Genomic DNA, 27,048 nt, shown 5'->3' with positions numbered 1-27,048 from the left:
TCGCGCCATAAATATGCCGTGCGTGATATGCGTCAAATCACGGCGACGACACAGACAGTATAGTCTTTATCTCTGTCGGCGACGTTCATCGCCGATGCCTTGGTCAGAAAGGCGAGATTGAAAAGGTCGAACAGATTGCGAAATTACGCACCTACATAAGAAAAGGTTGCCTAGTAAGCACCACTCAACCGTGTGCTGCCGAGAAAGACCATATTTTTTTTTATCAAAACTTAAATAGCACTTTCTTTATTTTTGGGAACAAGACGTATAAAACTCTTTCTGTGTCTGTCTGTTTGTCTCTGTGTGTCTCTCCGTGTCTGTCTGTGTGTCTGTCTGTCAGTCTGTCTGTCTGTGTGTCTGTGTGTGTGTCTGTCTGTCTGTCTGTTTGTCTGTCTGTCTGTCTGTCTGCCTGTCTGTGCCTCCGTTTCCCTCTCTTTTTGTGAGATCAATTCAAGTCTATTCATACTGGTCACAGGTAAACTATTTGTGTGTCGCTGGATGTACTTTTGTTTAATTACGCTTCAGCGTTTATGTTTTCCTGTAGTTGATTGAATTTAAACCCTAAGAGTGATATACAATACAAAATGAAATAATTTTTTTTTCGAAAAGCTGTGTTCGCGATGCACTTACAGAATTTCTTGCTGAAGCATCTGTCCGAGTCATTTCAGGAAAAAGCGTACACGTATTGTTTTGAATACGATATTTTGATTACATATGGTCGCAACCAGTTAACATTTCCCCCTCAAAATACTTTTGAACATCTCTTTGCAGACAAAGAGGGTAGAAAATAACATAAAAAGAATAAGTTAGGAACAGAAGGAGATTCAGTATCTGGCTTTCTTATTTTCTTATTTATTTTCCGAACTTGCTTACACTTACAGCAACAAGACAAATGTCCATGTTTTATGAGCATATTTGTTTTTTCAATCTTATTTGATTATTCATAAATGAATTGTAATAGCTATTATCCATTTACTTCGTAATTTCCGAACAACCGCCCCCCGCAACAACAAAAAACCCACAAGAATAACACAAAAACAAAAACTGAAGCACAGCGAAGCAAATAGCAATAGTTCCATTCAGATACTGTATCAAAATTACAAACAAACATATTTCAAGGAGGGTTATTCTAAAAGAATTGTTTACATTTAGAAAAGAAGAATCGAAAGTGCTTGACTGAGACTCATCAGTTAAACCGTCATCATAAAAGTTACAGAAGGCAGAGCGAAATATCCAGCGTAGCAGGGGACAAAGCTCTCGCAGTGATTTATTGTCCAATAATTCAAGGTCAGCTGTGTTTATGGCTGTTCCACTTACCTCAGTCGGTAAAATTATAGCATTCTTTTCTACTACTTCTCTGTTAAAGCTGGGTGGTAAAAGTGTGTTTTTATTCATTGCACAGCTTAATCTTTCTGATGCAATTACTTTCCTTTTATACATTTGTTATTTTAAAAAAACGGAGACATTTGTTTCCTTCAGTTGAGATTTTTCTCTTCAAAATTAAAATTGATAAACTACTTCCTGCACGATATCAAATTACCTTGGAACTTCCTGCGCGATATCAATTGATATACAGTTCCTAGTTGACCAATGACAACAGCTGTTTTTGTCATGTGATCAGTAAAAATGCGATACAATAGTAGTATGTATACGATTATACTAATATGATATCAATTACATCGTACACTCTTAATTATAAGATGAGGAAATGTTTGTTTAGAATCTTGCACGTAATGAGCTGTAATCATTAACCAAAACCACTAGTTTATATACGTAGCATACGATAAGCACACCAATAGCACACCCATAAACCAGTTATTAACCCAAAACACATATACTTCCGTGGATAACATTAATTGTCAGTAAGTACTGGTGTCACATGACTGATGTGAACCACTTGATTGGCTAATGGCGATGCGCTAAATCTGTTTGCGCACTCTTGGAGTACGCTAACTTTTCAACAGAGCGCATTCTTCCGCCCTTTGCCTAAGCGAGACTGTACTCTCATCCTCAGAATTAATTAATGACATGTAGCTTATATTCTCCACAATACCAAAATATCATAAATTTCCTGCTTCTCAATTAAAGCAGAAGTGGGTTTTGTTCTGACAGATTGCATGTGCCTGTGCCACAGTTGCCACTGATCTAAAAATAGAACCCGCTGTGTCTAATTTTTCAGTTTCGACTTGCGAAGATTGATCTCATAATTATGCCGTAGCTTATTATCCACATTACCAAATGATGAGTTAGTATACAATTCCCAGCAGCTAACAGAAAACACAAGTGTTATTCCGATAACGTACCAGCTAGATCAGCATTTGGAATATATACGTAGCAGACTACACTGAAATACGACTGCATCAGTTCAGTAAATCAATGGTTTCCAAATTATTATTTCAAGGCAAGAACAATCGGAATCGAAAACGTGTAAGTGATCACGCCATTGGCTTTTCACTGTGTGGCATAAATTTGGTTTTATGTGACAGTGATCGACATCAAAGGTAACGACATATCGATTGCAGCATTGGGACCAGCATTTGAACAAACAAATGACGTCATTCGATACGGAGAGACATTACGACGTCACCTTATATTTCAAACATTTTTCTTCTCTATAATTATGAGTCTCCTGACGATCCTTGTCTCTCTCTCTCCCTCTCCCTCCCTCCCTCCCTCTCCCTCCCTCCCTCCCTCCCTCTCTCTCTCTCTCTCTCTCTCTCTCTCTCTCTCTCTCTCCGCCTCCCCAACACAAGATATGTAAAAATGGCCCATGTGATGATGAGGAACATGGCAGACAGAGGGCCAGACAATTGGTCCGCTAGGGTCAGGAACCTCCCATGTGAAAATGGGTTTGGACATGTGTGGACGTACGGCTATGTCGGCAACGAAAAACACTTTATCAAGGCTTTTCAACAACGCCTAAAAGACTGCCTTACCCAGAACTGGCATTGTAAGCTAGAAGACAGTGAGAGGTATGACACATACAAACTGTTTAAACCTGACTTTGGAAAGGTATCTTGACCAAATAGACAATCCATATATTCAAAAAGTGTTCTCAAAATTCAGACTTGGGGTTTCACCCTTGATGTGCAACAAACAGAGATACTCTGCAAACGGTTCCCATGTTTGCCCACTTTGCAGATACCCTCACGAAAACGAGCACCACTTTCTTTTTAAGTGTCCAGTATACTCTGATATAAGAGAAACTTACCTGGGAAATGTCTTTGAAATTGGTCAACTCGAAAACTCGTCAATGCAGATACTACTAACACAAAACAAAAGTAGGTTGTGGGCACTCTCCCGGTATACATTTTATGCATTCAGGCATCGACAGCAACTGCTAGGCTAAAATGAATGTGTGTAAATGATTTTCGATCGCTATGTTTCAACCCTTAGCACTGTATTATGCACTTGTTCTTTCTTGTTTGTGAGAGAGTATACATTGAATGGAAAATCTACTCCCCCCTTGTACAAACACAACAGTGTGGTTTACAATAAAATTTCTGAGTTCTGAGTTCTCTCTCTCTCTCTCTCTCTCTCTCTCTCTCTCTCTCTCTCTCTCTCTCTGTGTCTCCTCTCTGTCTCCTCTCTCTCTCTTTGTATATGTCTCCTCTCTCTATTTCTCTCTCTCTCTCTTTCTCTCTCTCTTTTACCAATTAGTCTGTGTTGTTTTTATTCCTGTGTCTTTCTGACTCGCAGACACCTTCTTTAACCCTTCCTGCTTCCTCTCTTCCACTGATGCGGGTGAATTGCATAATTTAAACCTACCAAGCTAAATGTATGTGGAGCACCCACTTTATCAACAAACAAGTCCTTGAAAGACACCTCTCCTTTATGATTGTATTGCCTTTTTCACTGCTCCTGTGCAAACAGCATTTGCTTAAGCGACCGCTCTTACCAGCTCTGTAGTTTAGCAGATGTAGTTCCAGAATTAGGCCTGACACAACACACACAACATACCAGCAGCAATTTGAGGACCACTAATATGCAGGGCTAGCTCTGTAGTTTTTTGGTCCGCAAATAGTGACTGTCGGCATAATTATAGTCGCTTTTTTCAAATCGTTCGTAACGCTATATTAAGAGAAATATCGAAGTAAAAGTTTTGTTGACACCTTTGTGTCGAATTCCCTAAACATTTCGCTTACTTTCAACTTACTATCTCTTCAAAAAAGTCAAAACAGGTTCTCATAATTATTACCGCATTTTGACGGATGGACACAAATGATACACAATGTCCGCAAATAGGCGAATATCCCCCTACGTGTGTGTGTGTGTGTGTGTGTGTATGTGTGTGTGTGCGTGCGTGCGTGCGTTCGTGCGTGCGTGTGTGTGTGTGTGTGTGTGTGTGTGTGCGTGTGTGCGTGCGTGTGTGTACGTTCGTGTAAACCCGCAAAAATAGGTCCACACACTAGTCGTTTCTCTGAACAAATGTTTCACCAAACAAAGTCGAGAAAAAAAATATCAAGTATAAGCCTTTTAGGCGAATGCTGATATCGTTTGTGAGACATATCTGTTATCATTATTTTGCTAACAGTCAGCATATTAGAAATAACGGTTTTATTACCGTTTAATTCGACCAAAAGAAATTTCGAAGCGACCCCGCGAATTAGACAGAACACCCGCAATGGGAACTTGAGCGCTCCTACCTAATGATGCCTGTCAGTCAAAGAATTCTCGTGACCTGGGTCAGCCAATCAGAGTAACACACTTGACGTGATGAATATTCACAGGTCAAATGCGTTTGACACACAACAATCTCACAAGATAAACCATGTTGAACATGTGTTTCGGTTGCTTCGCTTTTTACATTTAGTCAAGTTATGACTAAATGTTTTAACATCGAGGGGGGAATCGAGACGAGGGTCGTGGTGTATGTGTGTGTGTGTGTCTGTGTGTGTGTGTGTGTGTAGAGCGATTCAGACTAAACTACTGGACCGATCTTTATGAAATTTGACATGAGAGTTCCTGGGTATGAAATCCCCGAACGTTTTTTTTCATTTTTTTTTATAAATATCTTTGATGACGTCATATCCGGCTTTTCGTGAAAGTTGAGGCGGCACTGTCACGCCCTCATTTTTCAACCAAATTGGTTGAAATTTTGGTCAAGTAATCTTCGACGAAGCCCGGGGTTCGGTATTGCATTTCAGCTTGGTGGCTTAAAAATTAATTAATGACTTTGGTCATTAAAAATCAGAAAATTGTAAAAAAAAATAAAAATTTATAAAACGATCCAAATTTACGTTTATCTTATTTGCCATCATTTGCTGATTCCAAAAACATATAAATATGTTATATTCGGATTAAAAACAAGCTCTGAAAATTAAATATATAAAAATTATTATCAAAATTAAATTGTCCAAATCAATTTAAAAACACTTTCATCTTATTCCTTGTCGGTTCCTGATTCCAAAAACATATAGATATGATATGTTTGGATTAAAAACACGCTCAGAAAGTTAAAACAAAGAGAGGTAAAGAAAAGCGTGCTATCCTTCTTAGCGCAACTACTACCCCGCTCTTCTTGTCAATTTCACTGCCTTTGCCATGAGCGGTGGACTGACGATGCTACGAGTATACGGTCTTGCTGAAAAATGGCATTGCGTTCAGTTTCATTCTGTGAGTTCGACAGCTACTTGACTAAATATTGTATTTTCGCCTTACGCGACTTGTTCTTGTTGAACAGAGAGCGACAGATTTAGAACCGACTCCAGACGGATGGGAAATGACGTAAAGATACATTTGACGTAAAGCGAGTGACGCAGTTTCACTTAATTTTTCCGAACTTTGATAATTTAGATTTCAAGTGAGGGGGTCGGCATTGCACACTCAGTGGGTGGGTAGTGCCTTGCTGTTCCGTAAAGCACCCACCGACAAAACTCGCTTTTCAGTATTTTTTAGATAAAGAGAGTATTATCTGACAGCATTTGAAGTGTCATTCTTTGGAATAAATCACGCTGATATTGTTGAATTAAATTTTTACTTTGTCTTGTTAATTTTTAGCGTGATGAACAGAAAGGGTCCCTGCCTGAACGTTATAACATTTAGAGGGTCACCTAGAATCCGTCCTGATTGGTCAAAAAGCCATATGGGGCACTGAATTGGTAATAATAGGCCCTGGCTGTGGTCATGACGACGACAAGCAACGCGTTGGCAAGCGCATTGGGTATCGATCTCAGCTGACTGCGGAACATTAGACCAACAGAGCTAGAACGGTGGTACGGCGGGCTCTGCTGATACCTCATAATATATGAATGTGTCTCCGGGTAGGTGATCGATAAAATGTGTTTGGGTTTGGGAGGTTCTGGACTGAAGGGTGGCAAGGGTGGCAGAGCGTCACAAACAGAGTATGTGTCCTGTTGCTGCCAACAGCTGCTGCTGTATTTGAAGATACCAAGGTACATTTTGTCAGTTTACTTTGTTTACCTGTATACGTTTGTAAGTTTCATGTCTAAGAACAGTATTTTGATATAAACTGTCAATATAAGAATATAACTTCATAGTTTAGTTTGATAAGTTCAGCCTTTGGAGACTAGGTGGAGGGGTTAAAAAAAAGAGAATAATATTCATAGTGCACACCGCCAATACGCTGACGAATTGTCTCTACTTTATTTGTGAGGAGAGAGACCGTGAATAAGAGAGCGAGAGAGAGAGAGAGAGAGAGAGAGAGAGAGAGAGAGAGAGAGAGAGATAGATAAAATTATGTGAAATAATTATATTCTTTTATTCAATTTAAATCAATCATCTATATATAGATAACTGCGCAGAAACAAATTAAATTATGATAACAAAACCCAAGTTGGAATCGTCCTTGACGAGTATTTGTGTCCTTGTATGTCTCAAGATATGCTTAATACATGTATTTTGTTACACACACACACACACACACACACACACACACACACACACACACACACACACACACACACACACACTCACACATAAACAAAAATGCACACATCCACACAAGCTTTTGCACACGACTAACAGCCCTGCATCCAGAAACATATATATGTATATGTTACAGTTAATATGTGAACCCAGGGAATACGTGTATTAACTAAACTATTTTAGGTAATAGATGAATTAACTGTTTTTTTCCGTCAGTTAATTCATGTATTACCTAGTTAATACACGTATTCAATGGTTTCACAGATTAAATGTACCATATATACATCAACGGCAATAGGTAGTACAGACTTTACAAGTTTGTGTCACAGGCGTAATATCAAGCTTTGAACACTGTTAGTTCACGGAGGTAATTTTACTGACGATTGCGTGCATTTGATTAATCTCCGGACGGGAACGGCGTCACAGTCTGCACGCGCATTTTGTGATTGTCCGGCCTGTCACCTAAGTAGAAATGTCCACATTTACTGGAAAGAATCTACAACAATGGGGATACCGAAAAAGGGAGAAAAAACACATTATCCAAAAAGTCAGATATGCGTGACGTCATTCGCGAACAAATCGGACATTTTGGCGAAAATAGACAATCCAACTGCACGACGACATACATTACCTTGTTCTTAAAAACGGAGTCATGGAAGAGAGATCGTTTCCCATTACTTACTTCAATAAATGGAAGAAAAGGTGATAATTATTTGCAAGCAACTTTAGGATATTGCAGGAGAAAAAAAACGTAAGAATTTCTATTAAATGATAATGATAAAGTAAGGTTAATTGGCGTCATTTACGATGATCAATTATTCCGATCTGATCTGGGATTAAATACGCTAGTTCATTTGTTGTTGTTGACAGATTCAATTCTTATGTTCTCTGAACCATTATATTGTCTTCACTGAAACCGTCTGCCTATGAATTTCTTGGTTGCGCGACCATCGGTTGCTTGCCTATCTGGCAATTCAGGTTTGTGTGGGGCGGCAATGATCTCTGTATCGTCAAAAGGGACAGTATAATGAAACCCGACCTACACTGCCTGCATGGCCTTTACTGCATCATTCAACGCTTGACTTTTGTGCTGGTAACTTCCCCTGGAACAAACAATTCTGTACCGGATTCTCAGCTCTTTCTTTTCAAACAGCTAACTTTTAAAAATGTATTTAATTATTTGATTTTATCAAACAGCACGATAATTATATTCAGCCAAGACTCTACCACAGACACGAAAACAATTAGAAACAAGTACACAGGAACGTTATTTGTAGAAGAACAAAACCAATTTGCTTCTGCATTAAACAAAACACACCCGACAAATTAGGTTTCTAGTGGCACGTAACCCATCATAAAGTGACCCAACAAGCACAACCAAAAACCTAAAACTAACCAAACAAATCCAAAAGGGAAAAGGCCAAAAAGCAGTCGAACAGGTATCGAGGCAATCGATACGATTGCCGGGTGACGTTGTCCCTGCTTTGAGTGAGTGGCTGACTGTGTCCTGCAGTAATGAACTGTAACGCTAACACGTTCCGTTATCAATTATGTATTGTACTGACTGGAAAACGCTGGTTTGGCCTCGTTTAAAGAAAGCGCACATTTACATGGTATGTACCACTGAAAGAAGAATTGTATATTCAGGATGTCTGACACTAATTTGTGTAACATTAAATGATATCTGCAGCTTATTTTGTTTTTGCTCGGCACACCCCAAACACAAACATTGCATTTTTATACGTCAGAAATAGATGCTGGTTATTTCTTGACCAAAAAAGTGTTTTAAGACATGCTTTTCCCCCCCAAGTAAACAGCTGTGAAAATGAGTATAAAAAAATGAGAAAAGAAAGCTGTTTACCTTATAAAATTTGTCACGTCAGCTCAGCAAGTTCTAGCCAGGAAACAACAAGAGACACATCTTAATTTCAAAATTGGCAATGTATGCAGACGACGTAACAATGTTCCTTAAAGATAAACACGATCTCCAACAAGTAAAATAGTTTTCATGTATTTCACATTTACATCTGAATGAAAATAAAGCAGAGGCAATGTGGCTAGGATCCACGAAGAACAGTCTTGAGCAATACTGTAATATAAGATGGAAAAAACAGTTAAACAATATTTAGAAAGGATATCGGTGCTTCTGACATTGAAGAGAATTGGTCAGTACGGTTTGATAGAATTGAAAGAATTGTTGGAATGTGGTCAAAACGGAATTTAAGCATTAGTGGTAAATTGTGTATAATTAACACTTTTTTGATATCCCAGTTTGAATATGTTTTGCAGGCACTCTCTGCACCGACAAAAGTGCTTGATAGATTAAATACTATCCTTTTTACATTTAGTCAAGCTTTGACTAAATGTTTTAACATAGAGGGGGAATCGAGACGAGGGTCGTGGTGTGTGTGTGTGTGTGTGTGTGTGTGTGTGTGTGTGTGTGTGTGTGTGTGTGTGTGTGTGTGTGTGTGTGTGTGTGTGTGTGAGAGTGTGTGTGTGTGTGTGTGTGTGTGTGTGTCTGTGTGTGTGTGTGTGTGTGTGTGTCTCTGTGTGTGTGTGTGTGTGTAGAGCGATTCAGAGTAAACTACTAGACCGATCTTTATGAAATGTTACATGAGAGTTCCTGGGTATGATATCCCCAGATGGTTTTTTTAATTTTTTCGATAAATGTTTTTGATGACGTCATATCCGCCTTTTTGTAAAAGTTGAGGCGGCACTGTCACACCCTCATTTTTTCAATAACATTGATTGACATTTTGGCCAAGCAATCTTCGACAAAGGCCGGACTTTAGTATTGCATTTCAGTTTGGTGGCTTAACAATTATTTTATAACTTTGGTCATTAAAAATCTGTAAATTGTAATTAAAATAATTTGTTTATAAAACGATCCAAATTTAGGTTCATCTTAGTCTTCATTATTTTTTTTATTCCAAAAACATATAAATGTGTTATATTCGGATTAAAAACAAGCTCTGAAAATTAAAAATATAAAAATTATGATTAAAATTAAATTTCCGAAATTGATTTAAAAATTCCTTTGTTTCCAAAAACATATAGATATGATATTTTTGGATTAAAAACACGTACAGAGAGTTAAAAAGAATAGAGATATAGAAAAGCGTGCTATCCTCCTCAGCGCAACCGCTACCGCGCTTTTCTGGATTGTTAATTTCACTGCCTTTGCCACGAGCGGCGGACAGACGATGCTACGAGTGTACGGTCTTGCGGAAAAAATGCAATGCGTTCAGTTTCATTTTGTGAGTTCGACAGCTTGACTAAATGTTGTTATTTCGCCTTACGCGACTTGTTTTTTTTTAATGAAATTGATTGAATTTTGGCCTTGCAACTTGGACGCTTAGAAATTAATAATGAGTTTGGTCATTAAAAATCTGAAAATTGTGATTAAAAATATTTGTTTATAAAACGATCCAAAAACAATTTCATCTTATTCTCCATTAATTTCTGATTCCAAAAACATATACATCTATATATATATACGACTTGTGTCTGTCTGTCTGTCTGTCTGTCTGTTCGCGATGCGCGGCCAAGGTTCTCGATGGATCTGTTTCAAATGTGGTGGCCATATTCAGGTACACCCGGGACACAATCTGGTCGATGAGATATTTCAACACAGCGCAGAACCGATTTGGTTTTTTCTCTGGATCCATTCCCAGTAACTCTTCCTTATCTTCTCCAGAGTTTTCAGCGTTTATCTCCCTTCCTTCGTGTGGCGCGCGGATATTCCCGTTCCGTTACTATTTTTGGAAGGTCACTGCACTGTCCAGAACGCTGTCCTTGCACCCCTAAATTGTCCTCACTGTAAAAGTGCAAAGGTCGAATCAATTTATAGCCACGCGAAAAATACACTGTCATCTATCTCTATATATTTATACATATAGATTATATATACGGCTTCTGTGTGTGTGTGTGTGTGTGTGTGTGTGTGTGTGTGTGTGTGTGTGTGTGTGTGTGTGTGTGTGTGTGTGTGTGTGTTTGTGTGTGTGTGTGTGTGTGTGTGTGTGGGCAACACCTGTGGATTGTAGAGTTCTGTTTGTGATGTGGTCTGGCGGCTTTTGTGTGTCTGTTGAGGCCTACTTCTCGTCGGATCGAAAATGGCTTGATAAGCTACTGTCAGCGGAATGTCGTGCCCTTCGGCTTGCCCTCGGACACCCAAGGCATTCAAAGCAGGCCATTGTATACCACCAAGCAGGATTCCTCCCTCTTGACATGTGGCGACGTAAATGTTGCGCGGATTAATGTTCGAGCCAACACAGTGCAAAACTCAACAAAAGAGGAGCTACAACCGCATTACAACCATGTCCAAAACAAAAAGGCCCACTTTGGCACTACTTTCACCTCACTGGCTCAATTCAATGCTTCACTCTTTAGCGAAATCAGTGTCGACCCAAATGATGTGGCCCAAAACCCCATATCTCGTGATCCCTCATGGACAATGAAAGAAATGAATTTTGACACAGAATATTGTACAGCTACAAAGGATGATCAGTTATTACTCAGGATACAAGCCCTTGAGCACATTGATACTGTATACAAAGGCCATGTTCATGTTTACACAGACGGGTCAGTTTTGGATGACAAGAAGGCTGGCGCAGCTTTTGTAATCCCCAGCGATGACCTGACTGGGAAATTTAAACTGTGCAACAGAAACTCGATCTTCTCAGCTGAGCTCCTTGCCATCTGCATGTCGCTTGTTCATCTCAATCTCAAGAACACTCCTCCTCAAAAGATAGCTATATTCTCTGACTCCAAAGCAGCCATTGAAGCATTAAGAACTAACAAAAGATCAACAAGTCGCGTAAGGCGAAAATACAACATTTAGTCAAGTAGCTGCCATTTTTCAGCAAGACCGTATACTCGTAGCATCGTCAGTCCACCGCTCATGGCAAAGGCAGTGAAATTGACAAGAAGAGCGGGGTAGTAGTTGCGCTAAGAAGGATAGCACGCTTTTCTGTACCTCTCTTTGTTTTAACTTTCTGAGCGTGTTTTTAATCCAAACATATCATATCTATATGTTTTTGGAATCAGGAACCGACAAGGAATAAGATGAAAATGTTTTTAAATTGATTTGGACAATTTAATTTTGATAATAATTTTTATATATTTAATTTTCAGAGCTTGTTTTTAATCCGAATATAACATATTTATATGTTTTTGGAATCAGCAAATGATGGAGAATAAGATAAACGTAAATTTGGATCGTTTTATAAATTTTTATTTTTTTTTTACAATTTTCAGATTTTTAATGACCAAAGTCATTAATTAATTTTTAAGCCACCAAGCTGAAATGCAATACCGAAGTCCGGGCTTCGTCGAAGATTACTTGACCAAAATTTCAAGCAATTTGGTTGAAAAATGAGGGCGTGACAGTGCCGCCTCAACTTTCACGAAAAGCCGGATATGACGTCATCAAAGACATTTATCCAAAAAATGAAAAAAACGTTCGGGGATTTCATACCCAGGAACTCTCATGTCAAATTTCATAAAGATCGGTCCAGTAGTTTAGTCTGAATCGCTCTACACACACACACAGACACACAGACACACAGACACACAGACACACGCACATACACCACGACCCTCGTCTCGATTCCCACCTCTATGTTAAAACATTTAGTCAAAACTTGACTAAATGTAAAACGACAGGATCTTGTCATTGCCATAAAGAAACTGGCAAATAAAATTATAAACAAGTCGCGTAAGGCGAAAATACAATATTTAGTCAAGTAGCTGTCGAACTCACAGAATGAAACTGAACGCAATGCCATTTAGCGCGGTAGTGGTTACGCTATGCTGCATAGCACGCTTTTCTGTACCTCTCTTCGTTTTAACTTTCTGAGCGTGTTTTTAATCCAAACATATCATATCTATATGTTTTTGGAATCAGGAACCGTCAAGGAATAAGATGAAAGTGTTTTTAAATTGATTTGGACAATTTAATTTTGATAATAATTTTTATATATTTAATTTTCAGAGCTTGTTTTTAATCCGAATATAACATATTTATATGTTTTTGGAATCAGCAAATAATGGAAAATAAGATAAACGTAAATTTGGATCGTTTTATAAATTTTTATTTTTTTTTACAATTTTCAGATTTTTAATGACCAAAGTCATTAATTAATTGTTAAGCCACCAAGCTGAAATGCAATACCGAAGTCCGGGCTTCGTCGAAGATTACTTGACCAAAATTTCAACCAATTTGGTTGAAAAATGAGGGCGTGACAGTGCCGCCTCAACTTTCACGAAAAGCCGGATATGACGTCATCAAAGACATTTATCAAAAAAATGAAAATTTTTTTCGGGGATTTCATACCCAGGAACTCTCATGTCAAATTTCATAAAGATCGGTCCAGTAGTTTAGTCTGAATCGCTCTACACACACACACACACACAGACAGACAGACAGACAGACAGACAGACAGACACACGCACATACACCACGACCCTCGTTTCGATTCCCCCTCGATGTTAAAATATTTAGTCAAAACTTGACTAAATATAAAAAGGAAGCGAGATTAACCTGGTCTGGTGTCCAGCACACGTGAACGTGCCTGGCAACGAGAGAGCAGACAAAGCCGCTAAAGAAGCTGCCCAAGGCATAGGCGCCTCCGAGGTAGACCTGCCATTGTCTGCTTCTGAGATCAGTAGCCTTACAGACTCTCTTCTCTGGAGAGAATGGAGGAACAAATACATGCACACGGCTATAAGCTCTGGCTGGCTCATTCGGGAAGCCCCATCAAAACAGATGAACACCTATAATGCATGCCCACGTGTAATAAAAAGGATTAACCGCCTAAGGGCAGAAGCTGGGAACTACCAATTTCTAGAGCTTAAATGCACCTGTCAATCCGACCTCAGCATTGCTCATTTGACTTTGGAGTGTGATTTGAACTCATGCCACTTTCAACCCCTGACTCAGTTTATAAACTCGAATAGAAATATCCTGCCAAATACCCCAAATGAAAAATTAAGCTATCTTTTAAGTTTTAATAAAGACCTTGGGTGGCAAGGTCCCAAACTTATCGCTGGACTTGTGCACACGCACCCACTTGGTCCCTGGATATGAAGAGACGTTGCTGCGGCTGACGCCATTGCTTGTCATATAGCTACTATATATTTTGTAACAGAACCTTTAAGAATACCATTTTATATCCAAGTATCTCTTATTTTCATTTTTAATTAGATGAGCGAGAGTGTGCGGGGGTGGGAGGGTGCTGAACCACTGTACATAAAGGGAAAGTTTGTGTGCGCGCCTGTGTGTGTTTTTAATCTAAGACAAATGTCGCCAATGTCTTTACATAGTGACGTTAAATAAACGATTTTATCATCATGTGTCAGTGTGTTCAGGCCTTCCTTTGAGAAGCCATAACAGTTTTGAAAGGGCTTAGAGATAAGCTCTAAATTTCTCAATCCTGTTTGAGTGGACTTCGCCTCCAAAGGTGATTGTGGTGTTTCGGCACTCGGTTACATTCGGCGTCGTCGACAGGGATGGGACTCGACATGATATGTTCAGGAATGACATTATGGCCACTGAATCATTTTTGTGCTGTTCCCATTCCACGAACCTGGGAGGGACCTAAGCTTGGCGGGTCCATGGTTCGGATTCAAACGGGGGCGGGTGTGACAGGGAGACTACTCTGCAGAGTTGTTCGCCTTAGAAGTTGTGAGCTATTTATAGCTCGCAAGGCAACACCTGTGGATTGTAGAGTTCTGTTTGTGATATCGTAAATATTCTGCATCAAATTTGGTGGGCATATTCGGGTGGACCCCGGGCACAAACTGGTGGATGGAAATTTTCAACACGTGCTCTAAGCCGGCGAACCGCTACTCTGTCTCGCGATCCACCCGGCGAAGCCGGGTATTCCTCTAGTACGTTATATTTGGATAAAAAACAAGCTTTAAAAATTAAAAATATGAAAACCATGACTAAAATACAATTTCCGAAATCGATTTGAAAATAATTTTGTCTTATTCCTTGTCCGTTCCTGATTCCAAAAACATATATATATGATATGTTTGGATTAAAAACAAGCTCAGAAAGTTAAAAACAATAGAGATACAGAAAAGCGTGCTATCCCGTTCAGCACAACCACTACCGCGCTGTTCTGGCTTGTCAATTCACTGCCTTTGCCACGAGTGGTGGACTGACGATGCTACGAGTATACGGTCTTGCTGAAAAAATCCAGTACGTTCAATTTCATTCTGTCAGTTCGACAGCTTGACTAAATGTTGTATTTTCGTCTTACGCGACTTGTTTTCAGTTAACATTTCCAATCAAAATGTTGCATAATTATCGAGTTCTTCCAGTGAACGCTTTCCCAGAACTATTCATTTTATTTTAGTAACATCGGCTTTTGGGAAAATCCAAATGAGCACTTGTATCACCGCGCGTCGACTGCAGGTGATGGTCGCGGATGACTTGCGCCTGGTATGAGTGTATGTGTGTGTGTGTGTGTGCAGGTGATGGTCGCGGATGACTTGCGCCTGTTATGAGTGTATGTGTGTGTGTGCAGGTGATGGTCGCGGATCACTTGCGCCTGGTATGAGTGTATGTGTGTGGGTAGGGGGATACCGGGAGGAAGGTTGTAAGGGTGCACGGGTTGTAGGATCTACTCAGAACCGTTCAAGCTGTCAATGTTCGTTAAAACCTTTACTGAATAATTATTCGTGTAATGTGAAGAGTTGCATGTGCTATGAAAATGTAAAGCTTTGGACCCTCGGGTGACTAGATGTGAACCTGGCTGATGTGAAATGTTTCTCCCGTTATACACATTTTGTCAAATCGCCAACAAGTTCGACCTTTCGAAGGGAAAGCACAAAGCTAGATTTATGGTTTGATCTTCTTTAAGGCAAATATATTTAGATGTACCAATACTGTTTTTGTAGTGAATAGGGTACCTGCACACAAACTCAAACGTTGTTAAAAAAACCATATATCAGCATAAGATCAACAGTATAGGGAGACCGTCGCGATATAACCTTCGTGGTTGAAAACGACGTTAAACACCAAATAAAGTAAAAGAAAAGTATAGGGAGTATCACAGGGTCAGAACCCAACTTTCTGTTTCTGACCAAGCTGACTTTATCATGCAAAAGGATATACGGTACATGTTATTCTACACACAAAATGTTCATATTCTAAAGTTACTTTTCATGTTTTGTCTAATGCAATTGAAATACAAAAGTACCCGTCTGAGTAATAGTCCCTTGACACCTTACACAATAATAACTGAATGAACAAGAAACATTTGTCGTGTAAACTACCTATGTCAGTGTTGTGCATGATTCACTTTGAGGTAAACTTATAGTTGAAACCTGTTGAAAGGTAACAACAGGCCTGATTGCAAGTCATGTCGTGTTTAGAGTCATATAGTTGTGAGTTAAATGTGTATCAACATTGTGAATCGAGGAGACGGCTAGGCGATAACGAGGTATGATTCCGAGTTGTGGGACACACCCTTTGGCAGCACAGCTAAACTCGATTTGCATATCACCGCGTACACATTGGCGTCTGTTAAAGGCGTTGGATTACCAGCACAGTATTCATTCTTTTGTGACTTTGATCTTTCAGTTGAGAGTTTGATTGCAACTTCCACAATCTCAACCACACACTACGCTTTTATGTAATTTTTAGTATCAAAACTTCCTGTTAGTTTTCGATCATGCAGTTATCTGAACGAACGGACACATTTCGTAGATTTAACTTCTCCCATGTTGCAAATCAAGTCTCGTTATGCAAACATGTTATGCAAACATGAGTATGTTGTTGCCAGGAAAAGATCGCCCCACATAGGACGTTCCTAGATTGTGTGTGCGTCTCGAAGTAAACGTGTTTTAGCTTGAACATTGGTGTCTCTGCCTTGCACCTTGTCATTGAGCCGTCCTGCGCGTCCTGTGTGCGGGGCGGGGTATTGGGGAAGAGGTGTGAGGGTGCAAGGGTTGTGGGATTTATTCGTAACAGTGCAAGCTGTCAATACTCGTTACAACCTTTACTGAATAGTTATTTGGGCAATGTGTGCCCGTGCATGTGCTTCTATATTTATATATATAGAAATTGTGAAAGAAACAATTGAAAGTCAGCAGAGACTTTCTTCCGAGATTTGTTAAAATCTCTTAGCAGAGAGAGAGAGAAATAAGTATCCCTTCACAGACAGCCTATTGGGAGCATCAGACCCTCCTCAAGGGGGACCGAGATTTACAGAGCAAAGTCCCTTTGTGGGGGACGTATCGCAAGGTAATCTAGTCCTGAGGAGGACCATTGTATTTGTACCTAGACCAGACACGTGTTTCGACACTATTGTGTCTCATCAGTGGTCAGGTGGTACTGATGGCGAGAGTTGATGATAGATAAAATCGTTTATTTAACGTCACTCTGTAAAAACATTGGCGACATTTGTCTTAGATTAAGAGAGAGTTGTCAACCCATGGTATCCAACTAAGAAGTAAACCATTCTATGAATGGTAGCTTCTGTTAGCATGGGAGACTACCCTCATCTGACAACCCCAAGAGGATATCTGTGAAGGGAAACACTTTGATTTAAGGCCAAAGTGTAGAATTGATATTTATTAAGAAAGAATTTAGAAATTTAGACAAGTTTTAACCAAGAAATTAGGTTAAAACAAGGAAAATTTGAAAAAGCCTAAAGGGAGGTAACTCTGTACCAGCCTGCAGATCCAGAAATGGATACGCGAACAAGTTAGATCTAATTTTGAAAAGGTTAAACAGGAAAAGCGGTCAACTTTTCACTGCTGTTCAACACAGGACTTGGTAAAGAAGAAGTTTTCTGCTTTATTCAATTGGATCGCTTTAAAGGCGATGCAACTTTCACGGTGACCACATTATAAAACATCAGAAATTGTGAAAGAAACAATTGAAAGTCAGCAGAGACTTTCTTCCGAGATTTGTTAAAATCTCTTAGCAGAGATAGAGAGAGAAATAAGTATCCCTTCACAGACAGCCTATTGGGAGCATCAGACCCTCCTCAAGGGGGACCGAGATTTACAGAGCAAAGTCCCTTTGTGGGGGACGTATCGCAAGGTAATCTAGTCCTGAGGAGGACCATTGTATTTGTACCTAGACCAGACACGTGTTTCGACACTATTGTGTCTCATCAGTGGTCAGGTGGTACTGATGGCAAGAGTTGTCAACCCATGGTATCCAACTAAGAAGTAAACCACTCTCTGAATGGTAGCTTCTGTTAGCATGGGAGACTACACTCATCTGACAACCCCAAGAGGATATCCGTATATATATATATATATATATACGACTTGTGTCTGTCTGTCTGTCTGTGTGTTCGCGATGCGCGGCCAAGGTTCTCGATGGATCTGTTTCAAATTTGGTGGCCATATTCAGGTACACCCCGGACACAACCTGGTCGATGAGATATTTCAACACGTGCTCTCAGCGCGCAGCGCTGAACCGATTTTGGTTTTTCTCTGGATCCATTCCCAGTAACTCTTCCTTATCTTCTCCAGTGTTTTGCGTTTATCTCCCTTCCTTCGTGTGGCGTCAATCCATATTCCCGTTACTATTTTTAGAAGGTCACTGTCCACAACGCTCAATCCATATTCCCGTTACTATTTGTAGAAGTTTTCGGCTCTACTTCTTCCCGGCGAAGCCGGCTACCCGGCGAAGCGGGTATTCATCTAGTTGAACATAAAAAGCTTTGAACCGTCGGGTGACTAGATGCGAACCCCATTTACAAGCAAGGTGTTTCTTCCATTACACGCATCTTGTCAAATCGCCAGCAAGTCTGACTTTTGGAAGGGAAAGGACACAGCCAGATTTAAGATTTGATCTTCTGAATTGCATATAGTTTTAGATATAGCGCAATATCCCATGACCTCCCTTCTTTGTCTCTGTTACTTCATTATGGGTATATATGTTGTATTTTTATAGCTCAATAAATACATCATGGACTCCAAAAAATATATGATAGTGCAGATTCCGATTTGGGCAAAGGACTACTTTCCTCCCGACCTTTGACCTCGCGCCGAACAATGTGACACATTTGTATGAAGTTCTAAAATCGTATTGCACGGCTCAGAAAACCATATCAGTTGCAAGCAAAAATGAATCTCAGAACTGATCTGATGTATGAGATGCAATAAGCAAAAGTTTCTTTCATTATGAAAGCAATGCAGGTCGAAAAAAACGAACATTCAACTTACAAGATAACCAGATGCTAGCGAACCAAAACAAAAACACGAGTACCCTCCCCTTGCATCGTTAGCAGACGACTTTTGAGAATCTGTCGGTAGTGTGTTTTGGTGTGCGCCTTCAGCTATCAAACATCGGCTGTTTCACGTGTTTTGCGAGCAAGTCTACTCTTTTGCCTGGCTCTGCAGTAAGTCCACATATTTTTCCGTAATCCAGTCATATTCCTTCAAAATGCAATCAATCGGCGGTGACAGACGTGTCGGTCGCGTTTTCCTCACCCATACCAGTTTAAGTTCATCCATGCAAACACACTCGCAAAACAGTTTATCACGTAGATACATTTCAAATAGGGAGCAAATGGTTAAATCTAAACCTACATATTTGTTCCCTAAAATTTGCTTCTCTGTCAATAAGCTTAATTACACACGTTCGAGAAAAACAACGTGGAATCGATTCTGAATCGAGTAAGCCAAATGGGTCCCAAACCCGTTTCGCCCGTTCTGCCGACCTGAAACGCAAAACAAAAGAATTGTGCGCTTCAACTAAATTAATTTCTATTCGACTTCATTACTTTCTTGCAACTTATGAACCTTTACTTAAAGCTTTTAAATGGTCTGAAAGTAGTGTTACCGCGTACTTATCGATGCACTCATTCGTTTTATTTTTTCAGCGACGGTCACTTAGTTTAAGGTTGCAAAAGGGCTAAGTCTCGCTGGCAACAGTTTTACCCTGCACAGATCGCAACAGTGCCGCTAGTAGTCTACACTTTGTGTTTGATGGTAGAATGGGATATACAGATTACAACACTCGTGGTTTTTTATATGGCTTGTATTTCAGTCAAGACCCAGCGGGAATATCAATCGAGAGCCACTCGCCAGAGGCTCGTGTCTCCCGATGATATTCATCCGCTGGGTCTTGACTGAAATACAAGCCATATAAAAAACCACTCGTGTTGTAACCTATACATACACGTTTGTTTATTGTAGTGTCTAAGGTGCCTATACGCATATTCGACTTGAGGACAGCAATCTTCACAAACGTTGTTAATACACATATCATCATATTACCAACCGCGAGGAGTGCCACATGCACTTAACACAACTTTATGGGTATTTGTTTTGAGCTGACTCGACTATGCACAAGTATATAACAACTTTTTGTTTTGTTTTAAAGTGTCTCACATTGTGAAGTTAATTTTCATTTTTGTCAATTCAATTGAAATACAAAAGAACCCGTCTGAGTAATAGTCTCCTTTCGAGGCAAACTGCTCGTTGACACATGTTGAAAGGTAACGACAGGCGTGATAGAAAGTCATGTCGTGTTTAAAGTCATACAATCATGATTTAAATGTTAATCAAAATGGCGAATCGAGGACACAGCTATTTTTATACATGGGATCACGAGGTATGAATTAGAGTTGTGAGACACAACCCTAAACTCGATGTGCATATCACCATGGACACGACCACGCTGACGTCTGTTCAATGCGACGCATGGAAAGAACGAAAATGAATCAACTTTCTGTCCCAACCATATAAGACATCGTACATGCGTGTACGTGTTTGAGTGTATGTGTGAGGAAGGGAGGAGGGGAGGGGGTGACGTTGGGGAATGAAGGGAAGGGCAAAAGGGCGTAAAAGCGTTAGAACCGGGGCGATAGACACCGTTTAAACTTGCAATCATCTGTTTAACACTTCATGTGTGTACGTGTTTGAGTGTATGTGTGAGGGGTGGGGTATGGGGGGAGGGGCGAAAGGCCGTAAGGGCGATAGAACCGGGGCAATAGAAACCGTTCAAGCATTCAATGATCGTTACAACAATATTTTATGTACGACGCGTAGCAATGAACATAAAGCTTTAAACACTGGGCGACTAGACGTGTGACCCGTAAAACAGGGTGTTTGTCTATCTCTATATCTTTGTCAAATCACAAAAAAGCAGGTTACTTTCTGAAGGGAAAGGACAACGCAAGGTTTTATGGTGTGCCCTTCTTGAAGGCAAATGTATTTACATATGTTGCAATACCAATTCATTTATTCGATTTTTGAACATGCCTATGCATATGTTTGTCTTCAGAACAGATAAAGAGAGAGTCAGAGAGAGATAGTGAGATGAGACATAGAGAGTGAGAGAGACAGTGGTTTTGAGAAAGAATGTGTGTTCCAGTTTTGATCCAAAACAAAGCAACAGCGGTCCTTAAAGACAAGTCTTACACATTGTAGAAGAATCGTCTACAATAGATAGCGCAAGACTCGACAACAAGAATCCAAACTTTTTTTTCTCACAGAACAAAGCATGACAATGTCAAGTTTGTGAAAGCAAAATCGTAACTTTGTTGTGATCAATTACAACAAATGTCGTACGTAACAAGTGTGTGTGTTTGTTGGTAACGACAAATAAAACATTTTAAGTCAGTTGCGTTTTCCAAACTAACGGAAATTGTGTCGGGTGGTTGTGGCAACTGTCCACTGTCAAACCTTCTTTTTGTTGAGCTATCTAACAGACTTTGGAACATATGTTCAGAAAAATATACAAATCCAGCCATTTGACCTACACACGTGAAACTTTGTGAACTTATTATCCCTCATTTGAAGTTATTGTATACGAAATAAAACGTTATTTGCAAAGCACATGTAGAAGTTATTAGCATTTTGTGACTACTTGACATTAAATTTAAAATATTGTTTGTCTGACTCTTTTAGGTTTTGCAACAAAATGGACGAGCACACAAAGAGCCCAAAACCTGCGGTACTGTCGCAGATACGCTGTCAATAGCAAAGACGTTGATCACCAAGAACTGCCACCACGCATCTCCATATACTTTGGAATATCTCACAAATGCTACTAGCTGAGAAATGAAATCGCAATGGGTGTATCACCAACTGATGTCGTGATCCCTGGCTGCTGTAGGCGGTTGGCTGGCAGACGACCATGGTCTGGAAAGAACCCTCATTGTCATGTAGATTAACATCCGAGTACATCACATCTTTCTCTTCTGTTTTGCGAGCATACATTTAAGCCGTCTCACAATGAAGCGTGCTCACGATGGCAGCAATTCCCCATACAATCAGTGCAATACCCCTCCTGCCACTTTGGCGACCTCTGCTCCTGGACCATCGCAGGTAAGCAATACACCTCTCAAGCGTATTTTAATCTTTAAATAATTATGATTTGTTTTGTGAATCATATACATGGTTGGACTATCAGTGTCAAGTCTTTAAATGTTTTCTTCCATTTTCACTTGTTGACAACCCGATACTCTTTCTCTGTCTTTTGCCAGCCATACAGTCCCGCCCCGCGAAAACACACACACGCAATACATACAAATAAACTAGTACACACACGCGGGCACACACACACACACACACACACACACACACACACAAACACACACACACACACACACAAACACACACACACACACACAAACACACACACACAAACACACACACGCACACACGCGGGCACACACACACAAACACACACACACACACACATACACACACACACACAAACACACACACACACATGCATGCTCACACGCACACACACACTTACAAACAAGCAAACGATTTACATTTACCTGAGCACATGTTTCTGATTAAAACTTAATCGAAGCAGACCGATAATCGATGACCAATAGGCCGCTTGCCATGGGGATTTGACCTTGACCTTTCAGCGTCCCTGCCGGAAGCTTCGGGCAAAATCTCTGGAACTGGATCAACTCATAGCTTCACCATTATGGTCAATAAACACTGCGCCTATGGCGTGTGTTCGAGCGACTCTAGGTATGCACATCGACCAGACATGCAAGGAGTAAAGTTTCTTTATTTCCCCCAGCCCAGAAAAGAGCTAGAAAGGTGTAAAAGGTGGGTGAAACTGTGCGGACGACCGACCGAAGGGAAACGAAAATTCACCGTCGATTCTGTTAACAAAGACTCGTACATTTGCACGAAGCATTTTGTCGGCGGCCAGGGGCCAACAGCAGCTCACCCCGATCCGATACCTGCAACTGCTTCATCTATAGAAAGGGAACTTTTTATTAAGCATAAAAAACGGCAGGCTCCAAAGAAAAGATCACTGCCGGCCCATCAACAACGTATGAAGAAGGCAAGAACAGATCTGCCTGATCGGCCACTATTAACAGGTAAGAGAACGCCGCTGACTTTTTATTTTTGATGACTTTCTGAGAAGGAAAATATGTGTTCTCGAACTGCATTCTGCTGTGTGTGTGACTGTGTGTGTGTTTGTTCATGAGTCTGTGTGTTTATGTCGAGATCTGTGTATGTATAACTGTATTAAAAAAAAATTGCTTTTATGTGGTAATATGACAGATAATGAAACTGAAAGGTAGGCTTGGAGATAATTATTTGACTGATAAGTATGTATTTGCAGTTAGTTAATCAAACATTTTGTTTAAATCAGGCGTGCAATAACTGAATGGAAGATGTACCCAATGTTACTGTTACTATTAGGCTTGGTAAGTTTGATGCAGTGTCCTATCATGTACAGAACTGAGAGATATTAAGCTGAACATGAGCTGAAATCTTCTGATGCATGTTTTTGCATTACCTGGCGAGTTATCATACATGTTTTGTAGCTGAATTTGTTGTGGTAGTGTCATTTCTTATTTGTATAGATCTCAGTCATACATGTATGTATGTGCAGAAACTTTGGACCTGGCTGAAGCAGAGACTGTGAGTGAGATTGAAGAGACTACACAAATTCTGAATGGTAAGCAAAATGAATTAAAAAACCTAAGAAGTGTAGGTTAATGGAACGTTTCATTATTGACAAAACAAAATGTCGACCCAGTGGTCTTTTAAGTAGGCACAGACAAACACTTATGATGCAAATAATGAACTGCAAAATGAAGAGTTGTTTTGTTTATTTGGTGTCTGGTCATAAAGTACTGTGTGAACAAAACTCAACAATACATGTACATATAGTTATACAGATAACAAAGTGACAGAGGTATTATCTTAGTTTTGCTATTCCCAATGATTGTTTCAGAGAGATCACCCAAGAAAGAAAACTCTCAAGTGAGAGATACTGGGCCACAGACTCCAACTTTGCTGCGGTATGCTTTGACAAAAGAGCGAGACCTCCAGAAGCAGACTATGGTTACTATGGGAACCCAGACAAGCGTGACAGGTGAGTTTTTCTTTAAAAAAAATGTTCAGTTAATTTCAAGAAATTCACATGGAATGTTTTATTCAGTATGAAGTTCTACGTACACGCCTTACTTAGTGGGCATACTGAGCAGCGAAAGGCAGCTAGGAGTTCAGTATGCAATTTGAATACAGTATGGATGAACCAGACAGTGGATGCTCATTTTAAGTATATCATGTACCAGAAACATACTATGCTGTGACAGCTTTCCCAAGTAAAACTGAAATTAAATTTTTTGATGAGTGAGAGTCTGCATAGCAGACACTCAAGATTTAATATTACAATCTTGTACTTATGCTCCAGTATGGTAAATCTAAGTTGGTGTTTTTATTGCAGTTTTGAAGAAAGGGGTGGTGTTTGCTGAATTGTCAGACGATGACTTGAATGGTGGCGTTAAACAGCTGCGGAGGAACCTGTTCAAGAAGAGCGTATTTGAAAGTGACAAAAAGTGCAAATTCTATACAGGTGAGAAAAGACTTACATATCTTCTTAGTTATATTTTGTGGGTGTGAAAGAACTGTAAAAAGATTTATAGCTGTACATTAAAAAACAGACTTCCACTTCTAATTGAAATGTAGCTACTAAGCAAGTGAATTACAGCACTCTTCTTCAACTTTATCATTTTTTCAAACATTATAATTTTCTTATTTACTCTTTTACACATCAATTTGTCATTTTGCTTTTATTCAGGTTTGACTCTGGTGGGATTTGGCTTGGTGCTTAAGCTGGTTGAGCAAGCTGCAAAAAAGATGACCTATTGGAGAGGAGAGGCAACAGGAATTGATGGTGTAAGTTCCCCTTCAAGCTTGTGTTGCTTTTCATGTTTCCACAGTATTAATTAATAATGAAGAAGATGTCTACCATAGCGTACAGATAGTATGTAATGTGGAGAGAAAGATTTTTTTGATCCATGGGTCTTTCGCTTATTAATAAGAAATTTTTGCTAGTCAATTTTCTTTGGTCTCGTTCCTAAACTTGTGTTTGTAAGCCAAGTCCAAAAATGATGTGCAGGCCATCCCTAACCGAGAGTCTGGCAGAAGGCGGCGACTCCTGTCTGTGAGGGACGAGCTCCTGGTGACTCTACTGCGCCTTCGCCGGGGATTGGAGGTGGACCAGCTGAGCGACCTGATAGGCGTGGCATCTTCGTCAATTAGCAGGATTGTAACAACCTGGCTACATCTCCTATCCAGAGAACTCCAGTTCCTTGTCAAATGGCCTTCCCGTCGGCAAGTCCAGAAAGTTCTTCCTTCTTCATTTCGCCATTTTCAAAGGACTCGGGTTATTTTGGACTGCACTGAGTTCCAGCTACAGAAGCCGTCTCTACCTTCAGTTCAAAGAAAGTCCTACTCCTCATATAAGCACAGAAACACAGCAAAATGCCTGGTTGGAGTGACACCTCGTGGCACTTTCAGCTTTGTGTCTGACCTTTGGACAGGATCAATCTCAGATCGTAACATTGTCGTTAAATCAGGTGTCCTGGATTTGATTGAAAGGGGCGATGATGTCATGGCGGACAGAGGTTTCTTGATTAGAGATCTGCTGACACTGCGAGGGGCTACCCTAAACATTCCGCCATTTGCTCATGGGAGGCAAATGTCTAAAGCTGCAGTAACAAAAACAAGGCGGATAGCAGCTGTGCGAATTCATGTAGAGCGAGCGATTGGTCGTCTGAAGCAGTTTCGGCTAGTTGCTGAGACTATCCCTTCCCAGTTAAATCCTCTGGTGGGTCAGTGTGTGACAGTCGCTGCGGCCCTGTGCAACTTAGACAAACCTCTCTGTCCATGAAACTTTAACATTATATTGCCTGCGATTTCTTGCTGTAACTTTGTAAGGTTACTAATCACCCGAGTTCATGTGATAAAAAATGTGATTTGAATCTGTACCACACTCTCACGATAAAGAAGCCTTTACATCATTACAGAAATGAAATTATACATTTACATGAAGTGGATCATCTGAGGAAATGTAATTTGAGTCTGTGGCAAACACTCAAGATAATTGCTTTGCATTATTAAAAACAATGATTTGAACATAACATGCACCGGAACTAAAATGATTGATCAACTGCGAAATCTAAATTCTGATGCAGTAATACTTTACATTAGGCACCAAAAAAAAAAATAGTCTGTTTACGGTAACCCGACCGACCCTATCTTTTTCGCGCGACCCTAGACTTTTTTTTGGCATTTGGGGAAAAGAAAAAAAAAATCTTGGTTTTTTTTTTTGCAAAATAACGTAAAAATATTGTTTTTTGGAGAGGGAAAAAAAAAAAAATCCCGACCTACCGACCCTATTTTTTGGGCCTATGTTACCGTAAACAGACCTATTTTTTTTTGGCCTTACATGAACAGTAATATTTTGCTGTGAAATTCATCGAATTCCCTGTATATCCATGGATGATAACATGGATTTTGTGATGTACACTATGCATGGTATTCTTGTAATTCCTGTATTCTGATAACATGTATTTAATGTATTTGAGCGAGTTGACAATCCGTACCAAATCCAAATAAATAAAGGGTAAACAAAACCATCTTTTTAAGTGTAGCTTAAATATGTGTGTGTGTGCCTGATACATTTTTCTTGAGAGTATGAGCATGTACACAACCATACACCCTACTTTACTGATCCTTTCCTGCTGTTTTAACTCTCATAGTAAAATGTTCACAAAATGATAAGAATAAAGAACATCAGACTTTCTCAGCTACATGTGTGTACTGTACACAGTAATGGCACATTCTCATTCTTTACTCCGGGTCTACATTTCCATAGAGTAACATTTTGACCACTTGTGACCTGTAGAA

At 39.9% G+C, this 27,048-nt stretch overlaps 1 protein-coding gene across 1 annotated transcript; it reads left to right on the top strand.

The window, feature by feature from the left end:
• The first annotated feature begins 22,716 nt into the window (after window positions 1-22,716).
• On the top strand, window positions 22,717-26,778 carry LOC138979773 (uncharacterized). The gene is made up of 6 exons (XM_070352512.1): window positions 22,717-23,219; window positions 23,741-23,806; window positions 24,086-24,226; window positions 24,581-24,709; window positions 24,935-25,032; window positions 25,256-26,778. The coding sequence occupies exons 1-6, from the start codon at window positions 22,814-22,816 to the stop codon at window positions 26,027-26,029; spliced, it is 1,614 nt and encodes a 537-aa protein (XP_070208613.1). The 5' UTR covers window positions 22,717-22,813; the 3' UTR covers window positions 26,030-26,778.
• Window positions 26,779-27,048: the final 270 nt, after the last annotated feature.

This window comes from Littorina saxatilis, linkage group LG11 (assembly GCF_037325665.1).
Source record: "Littorina saxatilis isolate snail1 linkage group LG11, US_GU_Lsax_2.0, whole genome shotgun sequence".
Classification (NCBI taxonomy): domain Eukaryota; kingdom Metazoa; phylum Mollusca; class Gastropoda; order Littorinimorpha; family Littorinidae; genus Littorina; species Littorina saxatilis.
This window is presented reverse-complemented; position numbering and strand designations above follow the sequence as displayed.

Excerpts from the sequence above, each read along its gene's own strand:
- LOC138979773 (XM_070352512.1), top strand. The coding sequence starts at position 22,814 with ATGGTCAATAAACACTGCGCCTATGGCGTGTGTTCGAGCGACTCTAGG. Across the intron at positions 24,710-24,934 it reads AAAGTGCAAATTCTATACAG|GTTTGACTCTGGTGGGATTT; the intron begins GTGAGAAAAGAC and ends GCTTTTATTCAG. Across the intron at positions 25,033-25,255 it reads AGGCAACAGGAATTGATGGT|GCCATCCCTAACCGAGAGTC; the intron begins GTAAGTTCCCCT and ends AATGATGTGCAG.